This window comes from Scatophagus argus, chromosome 8, assembly GCF_020382885.2.
Source record: "Scatophagus argus isolate fScaArg1 chromosome 8, fScaArg1.pri, whole genome shotgun sequence".
Taxonomy (NCBI): Eukaryota; Metazoa; Chordata; class Actinopteri; family Scatophagidae; genus Scatophagus; species Scatophagus argus.
The window spans coordinates 14,254,189-14,276,364 of record NC_058500.1 but is presented as its reverse complement, the minus strand read 5'-3'; the positions used below and the strand labels follow the sequence as shown (position 1 = coordinate 14,276,364).

At 40.9% G+C, this 22,176-nt stretch overlaps 1 protein-coding gene across 1 annotated transcript; it reads right to left on the bottom strand.

Moving 5' to 3' along the window:
• Positions 1 to 359: 359 nt before the first annotated feature.
• On the bottom strand, positions 360 to 21,867 carry ampd2b (adenosine monophosphate deaminase 2b). The gene is made up of 18 exons (XM_046397795.1): positions 21,296 to 21,867; positions 9,432 to 9,556; positions 9,188 to 9,318; positions 8,978 to 9,046; positions 8,443 to 8,545; positions 8,093 to 8,282; positions 7,167 to 7,308; positions 6,933 to 7,022; positions 6,655 to 6,784; positions 6,361 to 6,555; positions 6,098 to 6,229; positions 5,830 to 5,993; positions 5,055 to 5,181; positions 4,800 to 4,963; positions 3,885 to 4,005; positions 3,451 to 3,624; positions 2,497 to 2,607; positions 360 to 2,375 (listed from the first exon to the last, which is right to left on the bottom strand). Exons 1-18 carry the CDS (start codon positions 21,393 to 21,395, stop codon positions 2,160 to 2,162), a joined length of 2,484 nt encoding a protein of 827 aa, XP_046253751.1. The 5' UTR covers positions 21,396 to 21,867; the 3' UTR covers positions 360 to 2,159.
• Positions 21,868 to 22,176: the final 309 nt, after the last annotated feature.

Sequence of the window (22,176 nt, the reverse complement as noted above, 5' to 3'; positions counted from 1 at the left end):
ACTAGGAATTTATTCTTTACAGCTAGACTAGATTTTGAAAAGATGGAGATTTGTAATCAGCTTGAAAATGCTCTGTTCGCTGTGACCCACATTGGAGAGTAAAGAGTGAAAAACGGACACACCGAACAATGCACTCTTTGTTTCACTTTTTACTCACTCGCTCACACAGATTTCCACAGAGCCCCTTATTATTAACTGCTGAAACTCAGACAGACCTTAACTGTCTAATGAATTATGAGCTGATTCTAGTTTGTTTTTTTGTAGTTGTTGTTGATGATATTTTGTAACACCCAGTTTGCACTTTCAGAAGACATTTGTTTGCTTTCTGGGATGTATTAACTGCATTAACTCAAGCACTGCAAGGTGAACAACATTTATTCTTCACAGACACAAATGGCATTAAATAATATTTCACAAACAGCACATATAATTGTCTGGGAGGAACATGTAGTGCTTTTGAACAACAACAAGCAGCTCCACAGATAACATTAGGACCGGTCAGAAGACTGAAAAGGGTTTGTCAATTTAGTCGACTTTCAGTTCTCTAAAAATGTGTTTATTTCAGGAATTTGGCACTGGTTGAATTGGTGCTGGGGGGTGAGGCCGAGGGAACAGGTCATGCATCATTCACTGTACTATGACTCAGAAATGTATGTATTTGAAACATCTGTTCGTGGAGGTCATCTGGTATCAGATCAGAGTTAATGTCAGCAGAAACAATATCACAAAACAAGATAGAATATCAGATGTTACAACTGAGTAGCTCCAATGCGTACAATAAACAAATATTAACGCGCCGTCATGCAACCCTGCTGAATCACTGTCTGGACAACAAAAAAACCCAGAAAGAATGTGACAGGAAACAGCTATGGGACATTGGTAAGATCTTTACTAGTAAAGAAAACTGAAGAAAAAGGTTTTTCCATCTGTTATGCAGCACAAGGTATTGTGCTGTTACTGTAAGAAATGTCGACGAAAAAGCCACAAATTCATGAAGTGTTTCGAATTTGACTGTGCATATTTTTAAGGTTGAACAAATGACTTGTTCATTGATAGTCTGGGCCAGTCAAGATTTCAAACATACTGAGGTCATCAGTCGCAGACCATCTCACATGTCAAAAGTTATTCTATTGTATGGATTTTTCTGATTTTATTTATGCAGTTAGCTTTTGTTTGCAACTTTTATTAAAATATAAAGAACGTATGCGTGTGAAGTTTTTGCTGAATTCCTGGTATGTCCTGCCTGTGTCCTTTCCAGTATGCCTTGGATAGTTTTAAAAGTTGCGATTTATTAAATCACAATACTTTACATGTAACTGCCAGTCCTTTGGAGGTATGACTTGGTTTTATTTATACATACATTGAGAACTAAGTGGGTCAGAGTTAGTAATGTTAGTATACAGGCAGTTTCACATTATACTTACCTAACAACTAATCTCTATGTAAAGACTAGTTTGTGTGGTGTGACCCACTTTAATCTCCACTCAGTAACCACTTAACCTTTAGAGGCCAGTTTAGTTTTTTCCAGGAAATCTGCTAGGAAATTATGAGGAAATTACAAACCTATAAGATAATTTTGCACCAATAATTATTCTCCATGCTACACATTTAAAATACTGGAACCAGCCTGAGAAAATATCCATCATATATTTTTTAAATGTATGATGTAAATTCCCCAAAGGTAAGTTAAACCCCCAAATTGCCAAAAGGTGACCAAGAACATGACCTCAGTGTCTTCAGCGGGAGCTACAGGCTTGTACATATCAGAGGTTCTTTCAAAATCTTTCCAGATTGTCTTCCAACCATCAGTTAGATCCAGTTTCTAAGTTTTATTAATGGGTTGAATCTTGAATGTCAACATTATTCAGTGCTCGGTACAGGGAATACTGACTTTGTAGAAACAGAAACTGTGAAATTATAATTATATTAAAATAAATAGATCAAGAGACATCAACATCACCAAGATAAAATAAACAAAAGTTGACTCAGAGAAACAAAAGGAAGGAAACACGTTGGGTACACAGATTGTAGGTCCTCTCTCATTCTGCCTCATAATCTTCTTGTAACAAAGCTGTTATCCTTTCACAGGTGTGATATGTTGATTAGCAGATCTGCACAAAGTTTGTGATGTGAAAACAGGGGATGCTGTGCTGCATGGCTCACTTCTCTCCCTGCACAGCTCCCATACACAGACTCCCCTCCTCCTCAATGGTCTCCAGCTCATCTGTTCGGATGGCCTGCGTGATTAAATTCAGCTCCTCACACATGGTCTCATACCGGTACGCCACACGGATGTCAGGGACGTTGGTGCGCCTGATGTCGTTGCCCTCCTGGCCCTCCTTGATGTAGTTTGGGCCGAGCCAGGAGCTCTTCACCTGATCCAGAAGAGGAGTCAAAAATGAAACCGTGTGCTGAACAACAGAGTGAGGAGGGAGTGATGCCGTTGTAGACAATAAAAGTGGAAAATGTGTAACGTGCTATAAAGATAATTCATACCTTATGAGAGAATCCGCTCATCAGCACACTGTTTCTGGCCAGCTCACACATGTCACAGGAGCTCAGCTTCCAAACTTGAGCAGCGATGCTATACTCTTCCATCAAGGGCTCCTGCACAAAGCATAAAATCAAATAAGTGTACACCTAGCATGTGTTTAATACAAAGATGCAAGTCCAGTTAATTCTAAAGCAACTGGGTTGTAAAATAATTAAATAATTAGTAAATATTGTGATGATGGAGGTTTAAAAGTAAAATACAAGAGTTTGTGATGCTTTATGCACCTGCAACAGGTAACATATGATTTGGTTTGCAAACTAAAGTCCACATGTACTACAGTAGGTCTGCCAGACCGTATAATGATTAACTTCTGTAGTTCAATGTGGCTCATTTGGCAACACTCAACATGTAGATCCCAAAGGTAAAAGCAAATGTTTTTTAGTGAAACAGTTGCCATAGTCCTGTCTCAAATAAGATATGTTTAGTGGCAGCAAACAGAAGAGGACCTTGTGTATTTTTACATGCATATTGCCAGAACATGCATGCATATTTTCCTGTGGATTTCACAAAGATGCCAAAAAAGAAGAACTTGCCAGTTACAATAGCAAAGTAATAAGACAAATTAGATGGCTATTGCTGAATAAATGTGATCATACATAGCGTCAAAAATGGGATTTGATATTAATAAGTGTTTTATTTAAGTGTGTTATTTAAGGATGCAATAAGCGTCTAATCAAAGCTTTGTTGAAGACAGGTGTGCAGGAGAAGCCAAATAAGCCACCAAACTCATCTTTAAAAACGCGCAGACAGAGCTCATATTAATTACTAAACAATTATGCTGCATGTGTGTGTCAGCTCTGACTAGTAAAATTAAATAGAAAGTCAAATGTATCCCTTGGTGCCATTATTATAGCATTTTGCTCATTTTGCTCAAATTTTGTGTACCGTACACTGACCTTGGTGAAGTGAAACTGCAGTGGGTCATCTGTGGACAGGGAGACCATGAGGCCCCTGGATAGGTACTCTGGCAGAGGATTACGATGGTAGCTGAGGAACAGGCTGTTATTGCTGAGAGGGGACATGGCGATGCCTATTTGGGCCAAGTAGTACAGATACTGCAGCACAGGAGCCTGTAAGGAACACAAGGCGTAACTTTGTGTGTTGTAACAATACAACAACAATTATATTAATACTGCAGCCTTGATTTTTCCATGAGCATGTAGGAAAGCAACATTATAACTAAAGTATGACTCAGCTGAACACAAAACAGATGATCAAGACTGAATGAGGCCTTGAACATCTTTTTTTTATTATTGAATTTTCCCACAAACTCAGACAAGCTGCTTCATTTTACACACAGGGGGGAGTTTCTGTGATATTGAGGTCGCACCTTCCTGAGCAGCAGCCCGTGGGAGATGTTCTCCGACAGCATGAAACCAGAAACCAAGTGATGGATCGGCCCGGCCTCCCCACAGTGAGGACGAAGGACAAGTGTGTGAAACCCCTGCTGCCTGGAAGGAAGTGGACACAGACAGAAGGAAGGTGACTTGGAGGTTACACTGAACTTCAGCTTTGTTTGAGGAGTTATTTAAACAACAGTCAGTCAAATATAAAACAGATGACAGATAAAAGCTGAAGGATAAATCTCTAAGAATATCACCTTCATTCTTAAGTCCCATGAATAATTTGAATGCAAAGGTTCAAAAGTGCATATAACCACATGCAAAAAGTGTACTTGCTATTAGGTTTTTTATATTTTGATTTTAATGAGCTTAAATTGGGAACTGTAGTCCTTTAATTGCCCTATTAGTGTAATAAGGTTTCTGAGTCTATCCCATTTCAAACTAATGATTGTGGTATGGAAAATATTTTGTAAGCATTATGAAAATGTGAAGGCAGCTGGAAACTGGATAAAAAAACCTGGCATGTAAAAAGGGGAAGCTGTAAGGTGATGTAATGCAGTGGGTGACATTCAGAAATTAGAATGAAATGTGAGAAAGACAAAAAAACTGAAACCTTTGGGAAGAAAAGTTTGCTGAGTCGTAGCGCAATTTTAGTGTTAATTTAAGGTTAATTAATCAACCAGCATCATATTTTGTGACAATGAAACCCCCTCAGTTGGAGCAAAAATAATTTTCCTACATATTTTTTTTATGTGAAAGCATAAAAGATACATACTCCTATTGGCCTGAAAATACACAGAGAACCTGGGGAATCTATAAAAGTACTGTTAAGTGTGGCATTAACAAAAAAGCATGAACAAAAAGCAGATAATTGCATCCGCCACTGAGGTGCAGTTACACACCTGCGCAGGTGATTCAGCACAGTCATGTTTGCATACATATAGTAGAGGTAGTATGAATAGGGCGGGTTGTCCTCCTCTGTCCAGTTGGCTGGCAGCGGACTGTCCAGGTTAAAGATATGTTGCTCTGGTTTTGACTCATCATCCACACTGTCGAAGCCAACAACCTGTGTGAGGTGCAGACGGGAGGGAGATCTGTGAACGTCTGGCTGCATGTGAATAAAACAAATTCATGATGACTGAGCGAAGATTTCGTACGTGCTGCAGGAAGAGGTGCAGCTCTGGATGGCTGCCGGGGTTCACTGTAACCTCGAACAGAGGCATGAAGATATTCTCCAGCATCTCTTGAAAGTTGCTCAGTTGTTTCTTTGTGTGGTAGACGTCACTTTGAGAGAAAAATACAAGAAGTCAGGTGTGAGATGATGGTAATGAAACCTTTCTGGTGCTCATTGTACTCATGGTTGCCACAGATATTTTAAAGATGCTTAGCACTGATGTGCCTTTGCAAATCTCAAATTTGCTTACATTTGATTTAACAGAGTCTTTTATTTAAGTAAAAGCAGAAACATCAACATAAAAGTAAGTAGTCCGTACAAATAAAAGTCAAGTAATCAAAATTTTACTTAAGTAGAAGTGCACAAACATTATCACCAAAAAGCCTCTCAGTATTGAAAAGTAAAGAAGTCATTATGAAATATGTACTATCCTTGCACTACATGTGCTCTCTCCTTGACAGCCATCTTTGCAAATGTTAATGACTCTCTAATTCCTGTCCAAGCCTGTTACAGACCATTACACCGCAGCAGCATGCAGAATTTTAATGTTGTAGCTGGTGGAGGTTGACCTCATTTTATCTACGTTACATTGTCGGGTTGTTTAATCTTTAACAATGAATCAAAGTTTTTCAGCGTCACAATATTATATAAATTCAACTATCTAATTCAACATTTTAAGTGAATCGGCAATTGTTTTCTAGATTTTTTTAAAAATAAGATCATTGTGTCAGGGTTTACAGTGATCCGGGGTTACTCACAAGAGTCGAGGCACTTGCACAAGCCAGCGCACATTGTTGGAGTAGACCCAATGTTTGACGGCCCACTTGGCCAGTTTGTCCCACTCATCTCTGGAGCGGCCGTAGATCGACAGCCTGAGCTCCACATTCTGGTACTTGCTCTCCTCCAGGTCGGCCATCACCTCCTGAGAAGCAGTGATACAAACAGTCAGCAGAGGGCGCCAGTGCCTCATACGGTCATTCTGCAGGTGCCAGCGGCGATGGCAGTGTTAATGGTGCAAGTGAGCACCTTGATAATGTGACCAAAGTATTTCCCCTCGATGTGGTTGTCTGTTTTGATGAAGATCTCTCTCAGGATGGACTCGCCAATGGGATTGTATTTGGCGTTGAACTTATCAAAGCGATGAAAAGTGTTGCGGTCCTGCAAAAAGAGTTGAAACACTATGATTTTAACACTCTCTCACTGACTGATGCTATTGTCTGGTTGTCATTTTAACACTGTGACACATTTTTTAACCAGGCGACCATTAACTATGCCGTCAGCCCACTCACCGCATGCATGTCCAGGGTGTCCACACTCAAGTCGAAGGCCGTCAGGTTCATGCTTTCAAAAACTTCCATGAGTGTCTGACCTTTGCCTCGTTCCACATGCACGATCTCCTTAGGATATTTTTTCATGGCCCTTTTGATAAAACGCAGAAGGTGCTTCTGGTTCATGCAGGACGAGGCGTGAATGTGTGTGTCAACCTGTAAATCAGTTCAGACAAATATTACATGTTGGGGTCTGGTTATTGATTACAAAAAATAAGTTTGATTAGGCTCAGCGGGAACAGCTCTCAAGTTCACCTTACGGATATTGTAGAAGTCTCGATGTGGGACTTTCTTCTGCGCTGCCAGCTCCTTCATCTCATTCAGCAGGATATGCATCTGGAACTTAGAGCTAAGATACTGCAGACGACGGTAGCAGAAGGACTTTCTGTGGTGATGGGGAACAAAAAACAAGCGATGGGTGAAGTTATTTTTTTCTAGTTGGTGCAAAAAGTCTGTTGGTGAGCTATTTGAAACTATCGTTTATAGCTGAATCTGAAATGCATGACACAAACTGTTCTGTGTTCAAAACTCACACTGGTCCGTTGATAATGAGGGCCATCATGACGTTCATATCAGCAATGTACTCCTGCAGGTCTGGATATGGCAGGTCCAGCTCTGTGCTCCTGTTAGCAACATCAAAAGTTGAGCAGGAAACTCGCTGCTGCCAGCAAAATGTGTGAACTGAGTCTAAAAAGGGACGAGCATCCTGCCACATCGAGGACTACAAAATAAAGCATGCAGCGAGTGGTTCATCATACGCATCTCACTTTTCCATAGTGTTCCTTGTCGTGTACACATGCATGACGCCGTCCACCATCTTGCAGCCGTAACCCATGTCAGGGGGCATGCTGGCAGGGTCCTGGTTCTCATAGGGGTGCATTTCTGAAACAGGTGGGTGCACTGTGGCATCTGAGAGGAGACAGAACGTCGCACCGCGTCACGGCTTTGAAAGAGGTGGGAACACACATGCAGCTAACGTCTGATCTGAACAGCCTGCACGCTCAGGACAGCCGGTTCAGGGGTGTGTGACAGATGGATTGTGAAATCTGTGGGAGTGCCCAGTTATGTCTTAATGTGAGAGTGCTACACCTAACACTGGAAATGACTTTTACTCCCATATTAACATACAATTACTGATACTTTTTGGGTAAACTGAGTTGGAACAGAACAATCAAGAATAGAGCTGTAAATAAACATTAAAAAAAAAATTATTATTATTATTGTTGTCTTGGAAGACAGATCCCTCCTCTGTCACACATTTAGAAGTCTCTTTCCTTGTACATAGGCCTACTGTCAAAATGAGGCGTGAATTTTGACAACACAAAAATTGATTTAGTTCTCTTTTTTTTTTTTTTTTTTTACAAAATGTCAGAAAATAGCTCATCAAAAGGTTTCAGAGCCTAAGGTGACATCTTCAGGATTGTTCGTTGAGTATGACAAGCTCTCAGAAACCCAAAGATATTCAATGTACAATGGGAGAAAACAAGGAAAAGCAGCACACTCTTGCAAATTTGAGACGATGAAACTAGATAAATAACTTTTTAACACAATTATCATGACTGTTGGATAATTATCTTCTACTGACTAATCAGTTCAGTACAAATAATAACCTCCACCTCCTGTTTCTTGGCTCCCCATGAATGTTTTCAGGCGTGCAGTATGTGAGGATTTTAGTGTGTTCCTATGTATATACCTGCAGTGACTGTGGTCTCTGGGATCTCCTCCTCATAGATATCCAAGTCCAGAGGTCTCTCACTCAGCTCTTGCAGGTAACGAGCGGTGGTCCTGCAGAAGCTCTGCAGCGACAGGCCCATATACTTCTGTCTAATGAACAGAGCCTTCACCACACATTTGGCAGCATCCAACAGGTCTGTGAAGGGAACCTTGATGGAAAAACAATAACATGAAAAGAATAGAAGAGGAAAGAGGAGGTGTTATTTAAGTGTGAGAAACAATACAAAAGAGATATTGTGTGAAGCACTTTTACAAAGAAATATTTTGTTTTTGGTTTCTCCCTGCATCACTGCTGCGACTCTGACTTACCCCACATTTCTCCTCTCCAGAAATAGTGACTCTCTGGTACTCTCTCTCTGGAACCAGTTCCCTCTCCTGCAGGTCAGGGGCTTGGCTTTGCTCCTTCATGTATCTAAAGATAAGTCAACAATTATTTTCCAGTCTGGTAGTGAAAGACCACCTCGCCAAAGAAACAAAGAGGTAAAAGAAGGAGAAAAAATAAACTGGGCTGTGACAAGATTTCACACACCCATTGTGCTTTCATGTGAGCATCACTGCCTAACATTATGAATCCACGATTGTCTGCCACATCACTTTTCCGTTTCAAAGACCAGTCCATTTTATGTCACTGCATCTAAGGGAGTTTTAGCTAGATAACAATGGCAAAACTCAGCTGTCTCTACCTGATGATTTGTCATGATTGGTGTGGTGATATTGCCATTGACAGTACCACTGCTTCAGCGGCCCACCAGATGGCAGTCTGAGGACCTCCAGACAGCAGTGGCCATTAGTTGAAGACATACATTCTGTGAATAGTGACATGAGCGTTGGGGGAAACACTCACTCGAGATCTGTGGCACTGTCAGTCTTCATGAACTCTTGTTTGGCTCGCAGGAGAATGTCGGGTTCAAACCTGAGCAGAGCAGAGAGGCTGAGCTCACTTTGCGATCATCACTGTTAGCTTAAAGATCATCAGAGCAGATTCTCACTGTAGACACAGTCACATATGTGTTTGTATGTACACTGACAACCTCCTTACTGTCTCTGCACTTACTTGACATCCTGGCTGATCTGTCGCTCGAGGCGTTGACGTCGCTCCTCCAGCTGCTCGATGGGGCTGTCCTCAGGAAACTCATAGGGAGCGCTGCGCATCTCACTGTCTGCCAGAGTGCGGGAGAACAGCTCCTTCACACACAAACAGCACACAACGTTATGAAAGTCTCCACATCCAGCCACAAATTTAAAATGCATTTTAATTCAGCGGGTTAATAAAGTGAGCACAAGCACTAAGTACTAACCTCAGCAATCTCCTTATACTTCCCATCCATGGATGTACGCAGGTCAATGGATTGTTTCAAGGCCACGGGGATGCCAGGCAAAGAATGCTGGGAAGTGAGGAGGTGGCGGCCACCACGGAGATCAACTAGAGATAAAGAAGGAGAGAAATAAGGAAGAAAATGCTAAAATGAATCTTATGCTAAATATCAAATACTTAAACTATACTATCAAATAGTGAAGAAAGTCTTATTTTAAGACTATTAGTATCTGGACATCAGTAACTCAGCAAATGTGTGTAGAAATGGGATAAATCAGTTTTGCTTGCAACAGCTGTATAACTGTCAATGAGCTCATCAACCTTTATAACAAATAGCTTGTCATCTCACCCAGCATGGAAAAAACGTATGCTAGACATAAATATGAATCAGCTAAATTCGTTAAATTGGCTCGATGAAAGCACTTTATGAGTCTTTATGATTCTTCAATCCTTCAACATATAATGAATCCACGGTGACCAAAACTGTCCGCAGAAGCTTGTTGTTCCTCTGTCAGTGGGCATTTACACAACAGCGGAGATCTGAGCTCAGCGGCTGTTTGTGCCACAAGACACAATGGACCATTCAGGTGGAGAGCCCATCAGCACATACACCGGCTAATACCCTCCATTGTTACCATTGCACAAGACTCAAGTTTTATTAAAAAAAACAAAACAAAAAAAAAACAGTTGTCGTGGAAAGCAGAGAAGTGAAAAACGAAGGGGGGATGGTGATTGAAAAAAGACTTGGGACAAGAGTGACTGTGAGTGGATGCAGCCATGGGGAAAACAGAGAGGTTATGCATTCGTCTGCTGGGGGAGACAACGTCTTCACTGCTGCGTCTCTTCCCTCCTGGGGCGTATATTTAGCAATCTGTCTGCAATGATATTAATCTTTCCCTCAAAACTCAAAACCTGCCACTGAAATATTCATCAGCCCGCTAAATATTTCATCCTGTGTGTGCTAGAGTGTCAGTGGGCCTGCTGCCTGTCAGTATTTATAAACCACACACACTAGAAGAAGGTCAAAGAGGGTATACAGTACAATACCTGCACTCTGCGTTGTCTTTGTACTGTTGCGCCCCATCTACATTAAGTCTGACTTATTTAACACAGCATGTCTGAGTCTGTCTGCTCAGTGGGGACAGGAACAGAGACCAGAGAGGCAGATTTAACTGGGCCGATTAGGAGTCGACATAAAGCTTCATTAGAGTCTTAAAAACACTTGGTGAGGCTGACAGAACTGTAGTAACTGAAACATTGTCCAGGACACAACTCATCACCGATTACCTTCTGCTCAACACCGTCCAGTCAACACATCCCACTCAACGCGCTCGCCTGCACCAAAAGGCAGTGACATCGAAACATACGTGAGAATCTCCAAATGAAACACTTGGGTGAGCACTGAGGGAAACACAAACGTCTGCAGTGTTTAAATATTGAAGTGGGCTCTGACCTTTCAAAGGCTGAGTAGTCGAGGTCTAATGCTGAGCTTTCAGTGAAAATCAAACAAATGACATAGAAATAACGGTGAAATCCTCAAAGGAGGATTTTAAGGAAGAAGTAATTTTAACGGAAAAGAGTCACAGAAGTTTGGAACGTCTGCTAGTAAGATGTTTAGAAGATTAAATGAGTATATGTGTGATTTAGTTTGAAATTGCTATTATTATTATTGTTGTTGTTATTATCATTTCCCTTTCTTATTTTTTATTTTATTTTCTTTATGGTACATGAAAATATATATATGTGAAAAACATTAATAAAAAAGTAAATGGAAGTTTCTGAAATTAAAGAAGCTTGCAACTATGTAAAAAGATTGCAAACATAACAAACCTCTTTAGAAGGAACATTTTACGAATTGTTGTCAAAATTGTACTCGACTCTAAGGTGTTACAGTGAAGGAAGCGCAGATGAAGATGATAAGGAATGTAGTAGCTGAGATTTGAAACATTTCATTATTCTCTGGTGTTATGGTTACTGAAAATAAAAAAAAAGTTAGATTTTTCAATAGTTTTTATTTTATTTATATTTATTTATATTTTATATTTTAACATGTCTTTAGTTTGAACCACTTTGCATAAGCACATAAAGCACAGTAGCTTCTTCAATCAGTGAGCCAGATTTAGTCCTGAAATGATTAAATGAGTAGTCATCCATCCATCCATCCATCCATCCATTTTCAATACCGCTTATCCGTCAGGGTCGCACAGGGGCTGGAGCCTATAGCATGTACTTAATTGTCAGGATTTGCTGCTTCTTCCCGTATTATATCAATATAAGTTAAATATTTTGGGGTTATCTAATACTGGCGAGACAAACTAAAACATTAGGCTTAGGCATCATCTAGGCTAATTCTACAGCAAACTAACAGCAGAGTCATCTATAAAGAGAAATATGAGCATAAAGGAAGAACCTTGACGGGACACACTTGTCAAATCATTTATATAAATCAGAAATAATACCGTAACTTCTGTTTTCTATCTTCTATCTAAATTCATAACCTCTATTCAAAGAAAACTTGAATAAACATGAAAGAAAATGTGACGAAGATGAATAAAGTCAAGCTACAGATGGTTGCTCCTCTGCTGATAAGAAGGAGCACGTCTCTGCTGTCGGTTTGGGCCACATCAGTCTGTTGTGATAAAAGTGGATGCTGGTGTGGAGGGCAGGAGGTGACCGACGGCAAAGACATCCACAAAGACGGCCGGGCCACAGTAAAGCTGAGGCTAGTCAAGCCTGAGGGGATAATCCCCTAATGGGTGCTATATTTGGATCAGTAGCATCTATGATTACATAACAACACATCCCTCCAGCCAACAGTTGGAGAGCAAACCACTCAGAAATTAAACTCAGCCATGTTTCACTTGAACATAAACTACATAATCTGGTTGGCAAAAGCTTTTACTGATCTAACAGGAGCAGGATGAGAGCAGCACGACGGCTTAAGACAGCATGAGTAAAACAGATTCTCCACACACAGCCAGGTGCTCAGAACAAAAAACAATCAAAAGCATCACAGCGTTCAGCTGAGCCTCAAAACGAGGTCAAACAGTATCATCTTGCCGAGGGACTTCCAGTGCATGCATATTTCAGCAGCAACACGGAGTCCGAACTCCAGTCTAACTCAAACCGGACGGCGAGTTGAAAACGGTCCTGAGGGATGAGATCACAAGCGGAAAGTCATTTGAACCCTGCAGGTCAGGAAGGGAGCAAGAGGTCAGAGGTCAAGACACTTCCTGTTGAATTCATCTGCAGGACTGCTTATTGGTTTTCTCGCCCTTGAAAGAGAACTTTTCTCCTGCCTTCTCAAAGACAGTCAGAAATCCCTGTCTGAATGGATTAAATTTCAGCAGAAATACACACAATTCTGTATGACTATACTTTATTACCGAGAGATTCCCTTTTTAAAACTCCTCTGCTCTCCTCTCTCAGTTTTCTACCATTAGACAGGTCATGCATCAGCAGCCACCGTCTACCTGCTTCCAGTGACTATGCAGATTTGGTATTCAGTCCACAAGAAATGCCAGTGACTCACAGTGAAAGCCACAGCACGCATTCGTCAGTAAACAATACAGCGATGGAGGTTCATTCTGAGTCTTCAGTAAGACTGGGCCATCTTTGAAAGTTTTAATACCCTTGCTGATTCAGCAGCTTAGTATAAATACATAAATCATATTTTTTCAATATATTACTTTGATAAATCTAAACATTTTCTGCACAGTACAGATACAAGACTAAATGTTGTATTAACACATGGTTTAAACAGGACACAAGTTGATTTCATTCATATCATTATAGAAATCTTACTGCCATTTCAAAGTTTGTGATCCAGCTGAATCAGTACTAAAAAAATATCAATACTAGCTCTAGTTTTTAGTGGCAGAATATTTTGATTAGCAGTTTGACTTGGACACACAACTACAAAATTACAAACATGAAATCAGAAAAAGCAGCATAATGGACAAACTGAAAACTGCAGTTAACACTCCAACAGTGTCCACATGAAAGTATGACGGACATACAGTTCAGCATAACGACCATCAGTTTTGCTGCTCACTGTTGTAGTGGGAGTCCCATATGCAAAGGACAAACACAAATGCATGGCAGAGAAAATACAGCAGGGTCTAATGACTCCTCTGTTTACTCCTCCAGCATCTCTCACTGGCTCTGCATCAAACAGCTGACGTCTTTCAAGATGTGTAATCACAATCTTTCTGTGGTCAATGATGGTTTAGTCTCTGCAGCTGCATGAAGTGCACGCCTGCAGGCCTCCATCCTGTGTCTCCTTTGCTGCTGCTTCTCACCTGGATCATAAAGAATTGCTAAAAGTATAAAGGCAAGATGGCCACAAGCCTTGAAAACAACCCTTTTGATCAGGATCCCACAGTTGCAGGTGTAGTCAGCACAATTTATCGATCTGCTCTGCTCCTTTGTGCACAGTTGCTTCTTTACACTCTCTCCAAAACACAAGCCAAAGCTAGTTTGTGGGACAATCGATCGACACACATCCTCCTCAGCTCAGTAAAGATAGCAGTGCTCAGGGCTATTACACAAAGCCGTCAAGGGACAGGCAGAGGAGAGTGGCAGTGAGTGTGAAAGAGGGAAAGGAAAAGGGGGGGAGGGGGGTTAGAGGGGAAGAGAGGAGAACGTTATTTGTGCTTTTGCACAGGAGAAAGGCATTGGAGCGTACCTGTCTCCTCAGAGCCTGAGTTAACCAGCAGCTAGCAGGGCCAAGAGAGGAGGGAGGGAGGGAGAGAGAGACAGAGAGACAGAGAGACTGTCCTGGCAGGGAGATGGAGCATGCCAAAACAGCAAATGGCCCAGGATGGCGTCTGCTGTCCTTTAAAGATGGGTTAAACATGATGGGAGCGAGGTATGGAGAGAAACAAGAAAAGAAACACATCAAACACTCAATCTAACGACAAAACTGGCAAAATCACACAGACCCTCTCACGTAAACACACTCACAGAGTCAAAGAGTAATCTCATCTATTCCCTTAATCTGTCCCTGTCATACATACAAAGAGCTGGTCCAGCAGATCCATGAACTCCCCCTCACATCCCAGTGTGTGTGACCCCCCTCTGCTCTGTGTGCCTCCTGGTTCAGGCCAGCTGTCGCTGCACTGGCTGCCTCTGGAGCTGATCTTCCTCATTTAAATGCCTCTGACATCTATCTGGGACGTACCACAGGAGGGAAAGGAGGTGGGGGGAGACAGCATACATCACCAGCGGATGGGTTCTCCTGCTGTGAGTTTCTTTCACTGCACTCCCCCCCTTCTTGTCTACTTCATCATCCGTGCTGTGTTTTGCTGAGAAGACCATGTGTTCGGGATGTTTGTGTCGTATGTGTGAGAATAAAATGGTGCCGCCTCAGCAGTAAGGTCTGAGATGTCATGCTCTGTGTTGTTTTGCCAGCTGAATAGGGGCAGTCTGAGGGAGATGATGGTCTAATAAATGAGACCTTGCCTCCATCTCCTCTCACATGAGTGAAATTAAAGGGACAGCACGTTGTCCCCATTACAGTTGCAGCAGTAATTTCTGGAACATGGTTTCCCATGCTATAAACACAGGACTGTGTGTATGCTAAAAAGTATGAAGTTACACATTAATGATTCAGTGCACTGATGCAGTTTCATGACACACAGTAAGCGGTGTGCTAGTTTCTCAGTAGTCATATCTCTCGTCTTATTATGATTTCTTACTGAATGTAAATTTACCGTGATAACAGCTGCATGCTTGAACAGCAAAAATAAGAGAAAGAAAACATGAAAAAATGTTGAAGTTTGTAAGGCACTGTCAGGAAAGATTTGAACATAAAAATGCCCACTGCTGCGAGCTTTTCAGAAAGTTTTACAACTCTTATAGATAAAGCTAGGCTGGCTGAGTCTGTTGTTAGCTAAGATTTAACCCTATTCATGTGCACCCAGTGAGTAAAATAGGTCTTAAAGCTCAACCAATCACACCAGTTTGTATAAAGTGTTTGTGCTGCATATCTTATCTTCTCTTGCTCAATAATGTCTAGGGTTCAACTCAGATTGTCTTAACTTACCTTTTCTAACCTTAACACACAATCTTATTTAAGCATTTGTGCTGCTCTCCACTTTTTTGTATGATAATACAAGCTATGTTTAATATATATATATTAAATCAAATCTCACAGTGTCCATCTTTCTTTCTTTTTACACTTGTCTAAAACTCAATGGTTCATTCTTAGCCTGTAAAGCGGTTCACAGATACATTCTTTCAATTTAAAATTTAAAATAAAACAAACAAACTCCCTAAAACAGCAGGGCTCTGTAGCATCTGGTTGGTGTTACTCAAACAGTAAATACTAAATTTGTGAATTTGTTCGGGACTATTTTCAGCAGTAGGTCTGGTGCACTAGTGAGCAGGACTGTCTGTGGGACTGAGGCAAAACAAACTACAGTTCCCATGCCCATGATAATGAAAAAACATGTTACCAAGTGCGTAACGCTTAACGGCACTACATTACACACCGCCAGCTATGTCTGCAAAATCTCAAGCTGTGGAGTTTCCTGATGGACAGTCAACTTTACTTGTGACAGCTAACTGCTGCTAACTGTTGCTGCCATCAGCTGATTAGCTCAGTTAGCGGTGCACACAGGACTGGGAGAAGAGAGAAGAAGAGAAAAAGAGAGAGTGACGGAGCAAGAGGCCTGGCAAGAGTAAAACTCAGTCTGGGTTTTAGTTGTTGGCTCCAGGCAGATGCTCTGGCTTGTGCTGGTGCACTTACTGGTGTCAACTCACTGATCATAAGTGATGTAATCATAACAAAGGCATACACACTTGTCCAGATTTACGAGACTGGTGTGTTAGTGAATAGCAAGTCATAAATGTCAGTTCTTGTATGATGTTGATGAATGTGTTTTTGGCTAACAAGAGCTTTGTGAGAAAGGCAAAACCTATACTATACTGCTGATACACAGGGAATACCTGATCAAGTCATTTATGGAAGATAGCATATCACCACACAATATCAAGTAAGAGCTAAAAACATCCTCACAGCATGAACATCGAATACTGCCAAAAACCCACACGTTTTTCCTCCTCTTTTCAAGCGTATAAAGAGAGAGCTGCTCTTAAACTGGAGCAATCCAGTTTGAAAAGCACAGTGAAAAAGCTGGACAGGAAAAGCACTGACAGAGTCAGTGCAGCCCGACTGCAAACCAATTGCCTCTCAGACTCTCAAGGTTAAGTTATTGTGTGTGTTGTTTTTTTTGTTATTTTTTTTTCTTTCAGAGCACTCGAAGCCAGAATTGCTCTCAAGAGGACTCATCAAATTGTTGTGGCCAACAAACAAGGCTGCACTTCACTGACTCATCAGTGTGGCTGCATTTATTCAGACCAGGCTCCCTCTGGTGGCTGAATGCTGCATCACGTGCGTATCAGCACAAGCTCATCACGGTGAAAAGCGTTCAGTCAAAGAACATATGAAACTTTACAGGCTAGCAAAGCTTTAATCTACTGAACCCAAAGTCATTACTAGAATAACAGCACACAGAGCCTTTATGTTAGTAACGATACCACAATTCGAAAATACTCCATTACAAGTGAAAGCCCAACAATCCAAATTTTAAATTTAAATTTTAGTGCAGCACAATATAAAAATTAAAAGTACTCACTATGCAAACCCATTCAGAAATTATTCTATGTTATTATGTAGTATTATTATATATTATATTATTGTATTAGTGATATTTTTGTTATTACTAATACATTAACAAGTAAATAACATCTGATTGATTATGCAGCTGGCTGAGATGGATGTAATTTTAACCACTTTATACTACATGTTACTGGGCATTTTCATCCACAGCACTGCATGATATTTCATAACATGACTTGTCAATTTTAAATTTTAACGATTTTAACATTATTTTAACGATTGATCGATTAATCGTTTGTCGTTTGTCTGTGAAGGGTGGTGGAGTCTTCAGTTTGCTTACATTTTTGTGCAACTGAGTCAACAAGTTAACATTTTTCAAGAAAAGAAGCAAAAAGCTGGAGCCAGCTAATTTAGGGCACTTTTGCTAGAAAAATGATTGAAACAATTATCAAAATAGTTGCTGATTAATTTTGTATCGATTTAAATTTAAATGCAGTGGAGAAAAAACGAAACACTTCCCTGTGAAACAGAGTTTAAAGCAGCATCAAATATTAATGATGAACTAAGTACAAGTACTGCACCACAAACTTGCACTTGAGTATCATACTTAATTAGTGTACTTATTTACTTTTTTTTAACCTTACTTTTACTATTCTAGTGACTAAAATTTACTATTCTAGTGACTAAAAGGACCCAGCACAATACAGCACAATATTTATATTACAAATTTGCCTCAATCCAATATTCTCTATTGGAGCATGCACTGTACCTTTCAAACAATACTCTGGCTCTCCACAGGAGGATGCGTTGCAAACAACAGCTGGCACCCAGTATCTCTATATGTACTGCATCACTACATTATTAAGTATGAGTATGATACAACAAAGAGGCGGTCCCACCCATGGGGCACAAGTCCATGAGATCTCTAACAGGCCAGATGTTGGTAACTAAAGACAGTCAACTAAACAAGAGTATATGGTGTAGTTGTACACAAGGAGTGAGTGACTGAAGGTTATCAGCTGAAGGTGTGTTGGGGTGGGAGTCTCAGAGCTCCAAAGTCAATCATTAATTACAATTTCAACTATCTCTTGTACAGATTGTGTCACTGTGGGGAGCGACGGTGCTTAACATTTAACCTACACGGTCCCTCTGCTGTAATTACTACATTTGTTCATGACACAGACCCCGATATGTGTGGGCATGTAACGATGACAGGGTGTGACACAACCAAAGGAGGCGTGAACGGGATGTGGGCGAAGTACAATGTGCTCAAAGGTCCATCATTAGCTTATTGTAAAATCCTAATTATTTCAGGTTGTGGTATTTCTTTCCCGCAGAGGTAGAAAGTGATTCTACAATTCTGCTTGACTACTTTTCAGAGGCAAAAATACTGTATTTGTTGCTCCACTACTTTCATCACACAGCCATGATTACTTGCAACTTTACAAATTGCAATTTAACACAAAAATGTTCAAGGTTTAATTAGCTAACAATGGCTAAATCAGCTCAACACTACATTGCTGATTATAAATTAACACATTAATAATAATAATCTACAAATATGTGATCATCTATTGTATATATTGTATACATTTTTATTTGATATACTGCCTTTTTTTATATATATATTTAATCTTCTACAACACATATTTATCTTGTATTTTTGTGCTCTTGTAAGCAGTTATTGCTATCTATCTGTTTGTTATGTCTTTAAAGTACTTTCTAAATGTGTTTGAAACTTGCTATGTAAGTTTATAATCATGCATTTCCACTATTGCTATAACAATTGTCTGTGTCACGTAGAGAATCAAACTTTCATTAGCAAACACAAATGTCCCACGCTCCATAAACTTCTCATCTCATTTAAACAGTTCAACAAGTGCAGAGCAGCACAAGGCACAGCGCAGGCTAACTGGTGAGTGGGTGACTCTCTAATCTCAGAACTACCTTTTTCACAGCCAAGTGATTCACCCACTGCTGTTCTCCGCTGAGTTCACTCCACGAACCCTGCTATAATGTGCTAAATATGAACAGCACTGTACCTCAGCTCTTCACACTATAACTGCTCAAGTGGTCCAAAGGCTGTCCACGACACATGGGACAGTATAGGGGGGTCAATAAGCTCTAAACAAAGAAAAGGTGTGAGTGATTCAAACTTGTTTAGTGCTGCTGCAGTCGTCCACGTTCGTCCCACTCTGCTGTGCTGAATGTTGGGCAGAGAGCTCATTAGACTTGATTGATGGTTCAAGATTCTTAAAGCTAATAAACTAAAGCTCCATAAGCATGTCAATTTAGACAATCATTAGGCAGACAAGTGAAAAATAAAGTGTCAGACAGAATGTAATTCATCTGTCTGTTATGAAAGGCTGCAGCAAATTCGTGAACAGTACTCACTTTATTAAGACTCGCCGAAGACATGACACTATCATATAATTCAAGTAGCCCATCTAATACAACAAAGTGATCATGTGTCTGCAGCCTGGTTCTACTGCACTATTTAAACAGACTGTATTGAACAATCTGCTTCAAACTAGATTAGTGCCCTTTCGAAAAACACAACGAAAGAACATGAGTCACCTAAATGTCATCTTTGCTTACTCAGATGGTTCCCTGACTGCTTTAACAACATAAAAGTGAATGTTGTCTTTCTATGCCTCTGCAGAGACTTTCTAAATCAAACACCAGAGGCTTCAGAACTGACTCACAGATTCACAGTCTTCCTTTCCTCTACATCAAAAAAACAAAAAACAAAAAAACAACACAAATCTGTCTCTGTTGAATAAAAAGGGCAAGACTGTGCCTCATTATTCCAGCGACTAATTATTCTTCCCATTCTGAGACTCCGAAGCAATTTTTGTAACAGCTACGAGCCGTAAATGAGTGTAATCACAGAGAGAGAGAGAGAGAGAGAGAGAGAGAGAGACATCCTCGATGGAGGATGCGGGGGGTTGGTGAATCGCTTGGACCTCCAGCTGTCGTATTTATTGTCACGATCACACATCAGTCTCTGACTATCTCGACAGTCATTGTAATGTCACACAGACTGTTGGAAACATGACCCGTAGGAGACTGTTGCAGAAGGCGCAGTATTGTATGTACTGTATGTTTGTATGTATTATATAATTCTAACATTTTTAACAACCTGCCATCTAAGGGAGATTATATCATCTGCATCCAAATATAGATTAACTTCTAGATATCAAAACTCAAATAGTACACAAAGAGTACACAGAATTTTTCATTCCATCTTGTTTCAGGATGTCAGTATTCACAATTGCATATTTTTTCTTGCTTAATTAAAGAGAACCCTCTTTAAGCCTAAATATGACACTAAATGAGTGATTTTCTAACTTAAGTGATGAAGAATATCATCTGAATGATATTAATATCTTTCACATTTAAGAACAAATGTGTTTAGGTTGACTCTGGATGACTCTGGGGTACTTAAATGGCTGTTTTTCTGTCCTATGGTCATTCGACAATGTTTGTGGTTTGGATGAAATGCTGGTCAGCGTGTGCATACATCAGAGTGGGGGGCTAATCCTCTCATTCAGCAGGGGATCAAGTCCTGAGGTACCAAACCTACATATTCTCTCCAGGCCACGTAGTGCCATCAGGCTAAATGAAAAACACTGTCATCACATTTATGTAAGCTGCTCTCAAGGGAGAAGCCTGTATATACAAACAAGAAAAGTCCTTTTAAGTTTTCAGCTTATGCAACATGTGCTGAAATGTTGCCACAAAGTGTAGGATTGTCAACTCATGAAGGAACATGAACACTGACAGTTTATTAACTGTTTCTACCGAAAACAAAGCCATGCAACATTTCAGCAGCAAATGTTCCCCACCCTTCAGTGAATTAACTGATAATCAAGCTGATGCTAGAGATTGTATGGCTGTTGTGTCCTAAATAATGTTTACGCCTGAAAATAAAGAATGAAAGGAAAAACCAGAAGCCAGCACAATCACACGAAACTGCAACACATGAATTATGCAGAGAGCATCCTCTGTTACACCTCCCTAATCAACAGGTTTGCATTTTCCCAAACTATTCACAGAGCAAAAGTATTACACCATGTCTTCTTCTGTCACTGATACTCTGCAATAATCAGAACTGAGCCACAGTATTTCTGGCATAGCTCATGTGAGAGTCCTCCTTCTGTTCTAGGACCAGCTTACTCAAACCGTCCTCCCCTCTGCATCCCCAGGCTGCCTCCACTCACCTGTGCTGGCTGTGTACTGCAGGCTGCCCCGCTTCCTGAAGGGGGAGAGGGGCTTGCCTTTGGCCGCGGCTGCGGTCCCGGGGGGCAGGTTGGAGGACATGTTCCCGAGCTGTGCGGTTCGGCTCCGGTTGGCGCGGATTGGGAAAAGGAGAGCTGAGTGAGTCAGAGCTGCGGTGGACGTAGCTTCGGAGTGAGAGAGGAGGAGGAGGAGAAGAAGAAGAAGAAGAAGAAGAAGGAGCAGAAGAAGAAGAAGAAGAAAGAGGAGGAGCAGGAGGAGGAGGAGAGGAGGAAAGATGTAGCACAGATGCTGGGAGCTTGAGGGGGTTTGGTTGCAGTCAACCTAAGTGTGTGTGTGTGTGTGTGTGTGTGTGTGTGCGTTACGTGCCTGTCAGCAGGGCTTTCCAAACTGGTTGGTTCAGCGTGGGGCTGCGGAGCATCCCTCTGCAGCGAAACTGGTCCCGCCCCCTACGAAAGACTCTCGTGCCTGTGCTTGCGGCACTGGCGGAGGCTCACGCACACACCAGAGCGCAGTTCTGCTGTTGCCATGACAACCAAAAGTCTATGAGTGGGCAAATCAAGTTGCATTTGTGGTGTAAAATTGATCTGGTATATAGGATAGAAGACCCCACTTTATGGATGGTTTTGAATTTCAGTAGCCTACTCATGTCTTAAACTGTTTCTGTAGATATGCTGAATTCTAAGAACTGGTCCCAAAGCTCCTCTAGCGCCATCATCAGGGGGAAAATGTTCGTTTTATGTGACGAAAAGAAATAGCAAAAATAATTCCCATCAGACCCAGCTGTAGACCAGCCTTCTTCTTGTGCCAATTAGCGCACGTTAGCATGCTAACTGTAAGATGGTGCCCATGGTAGATATTTTAC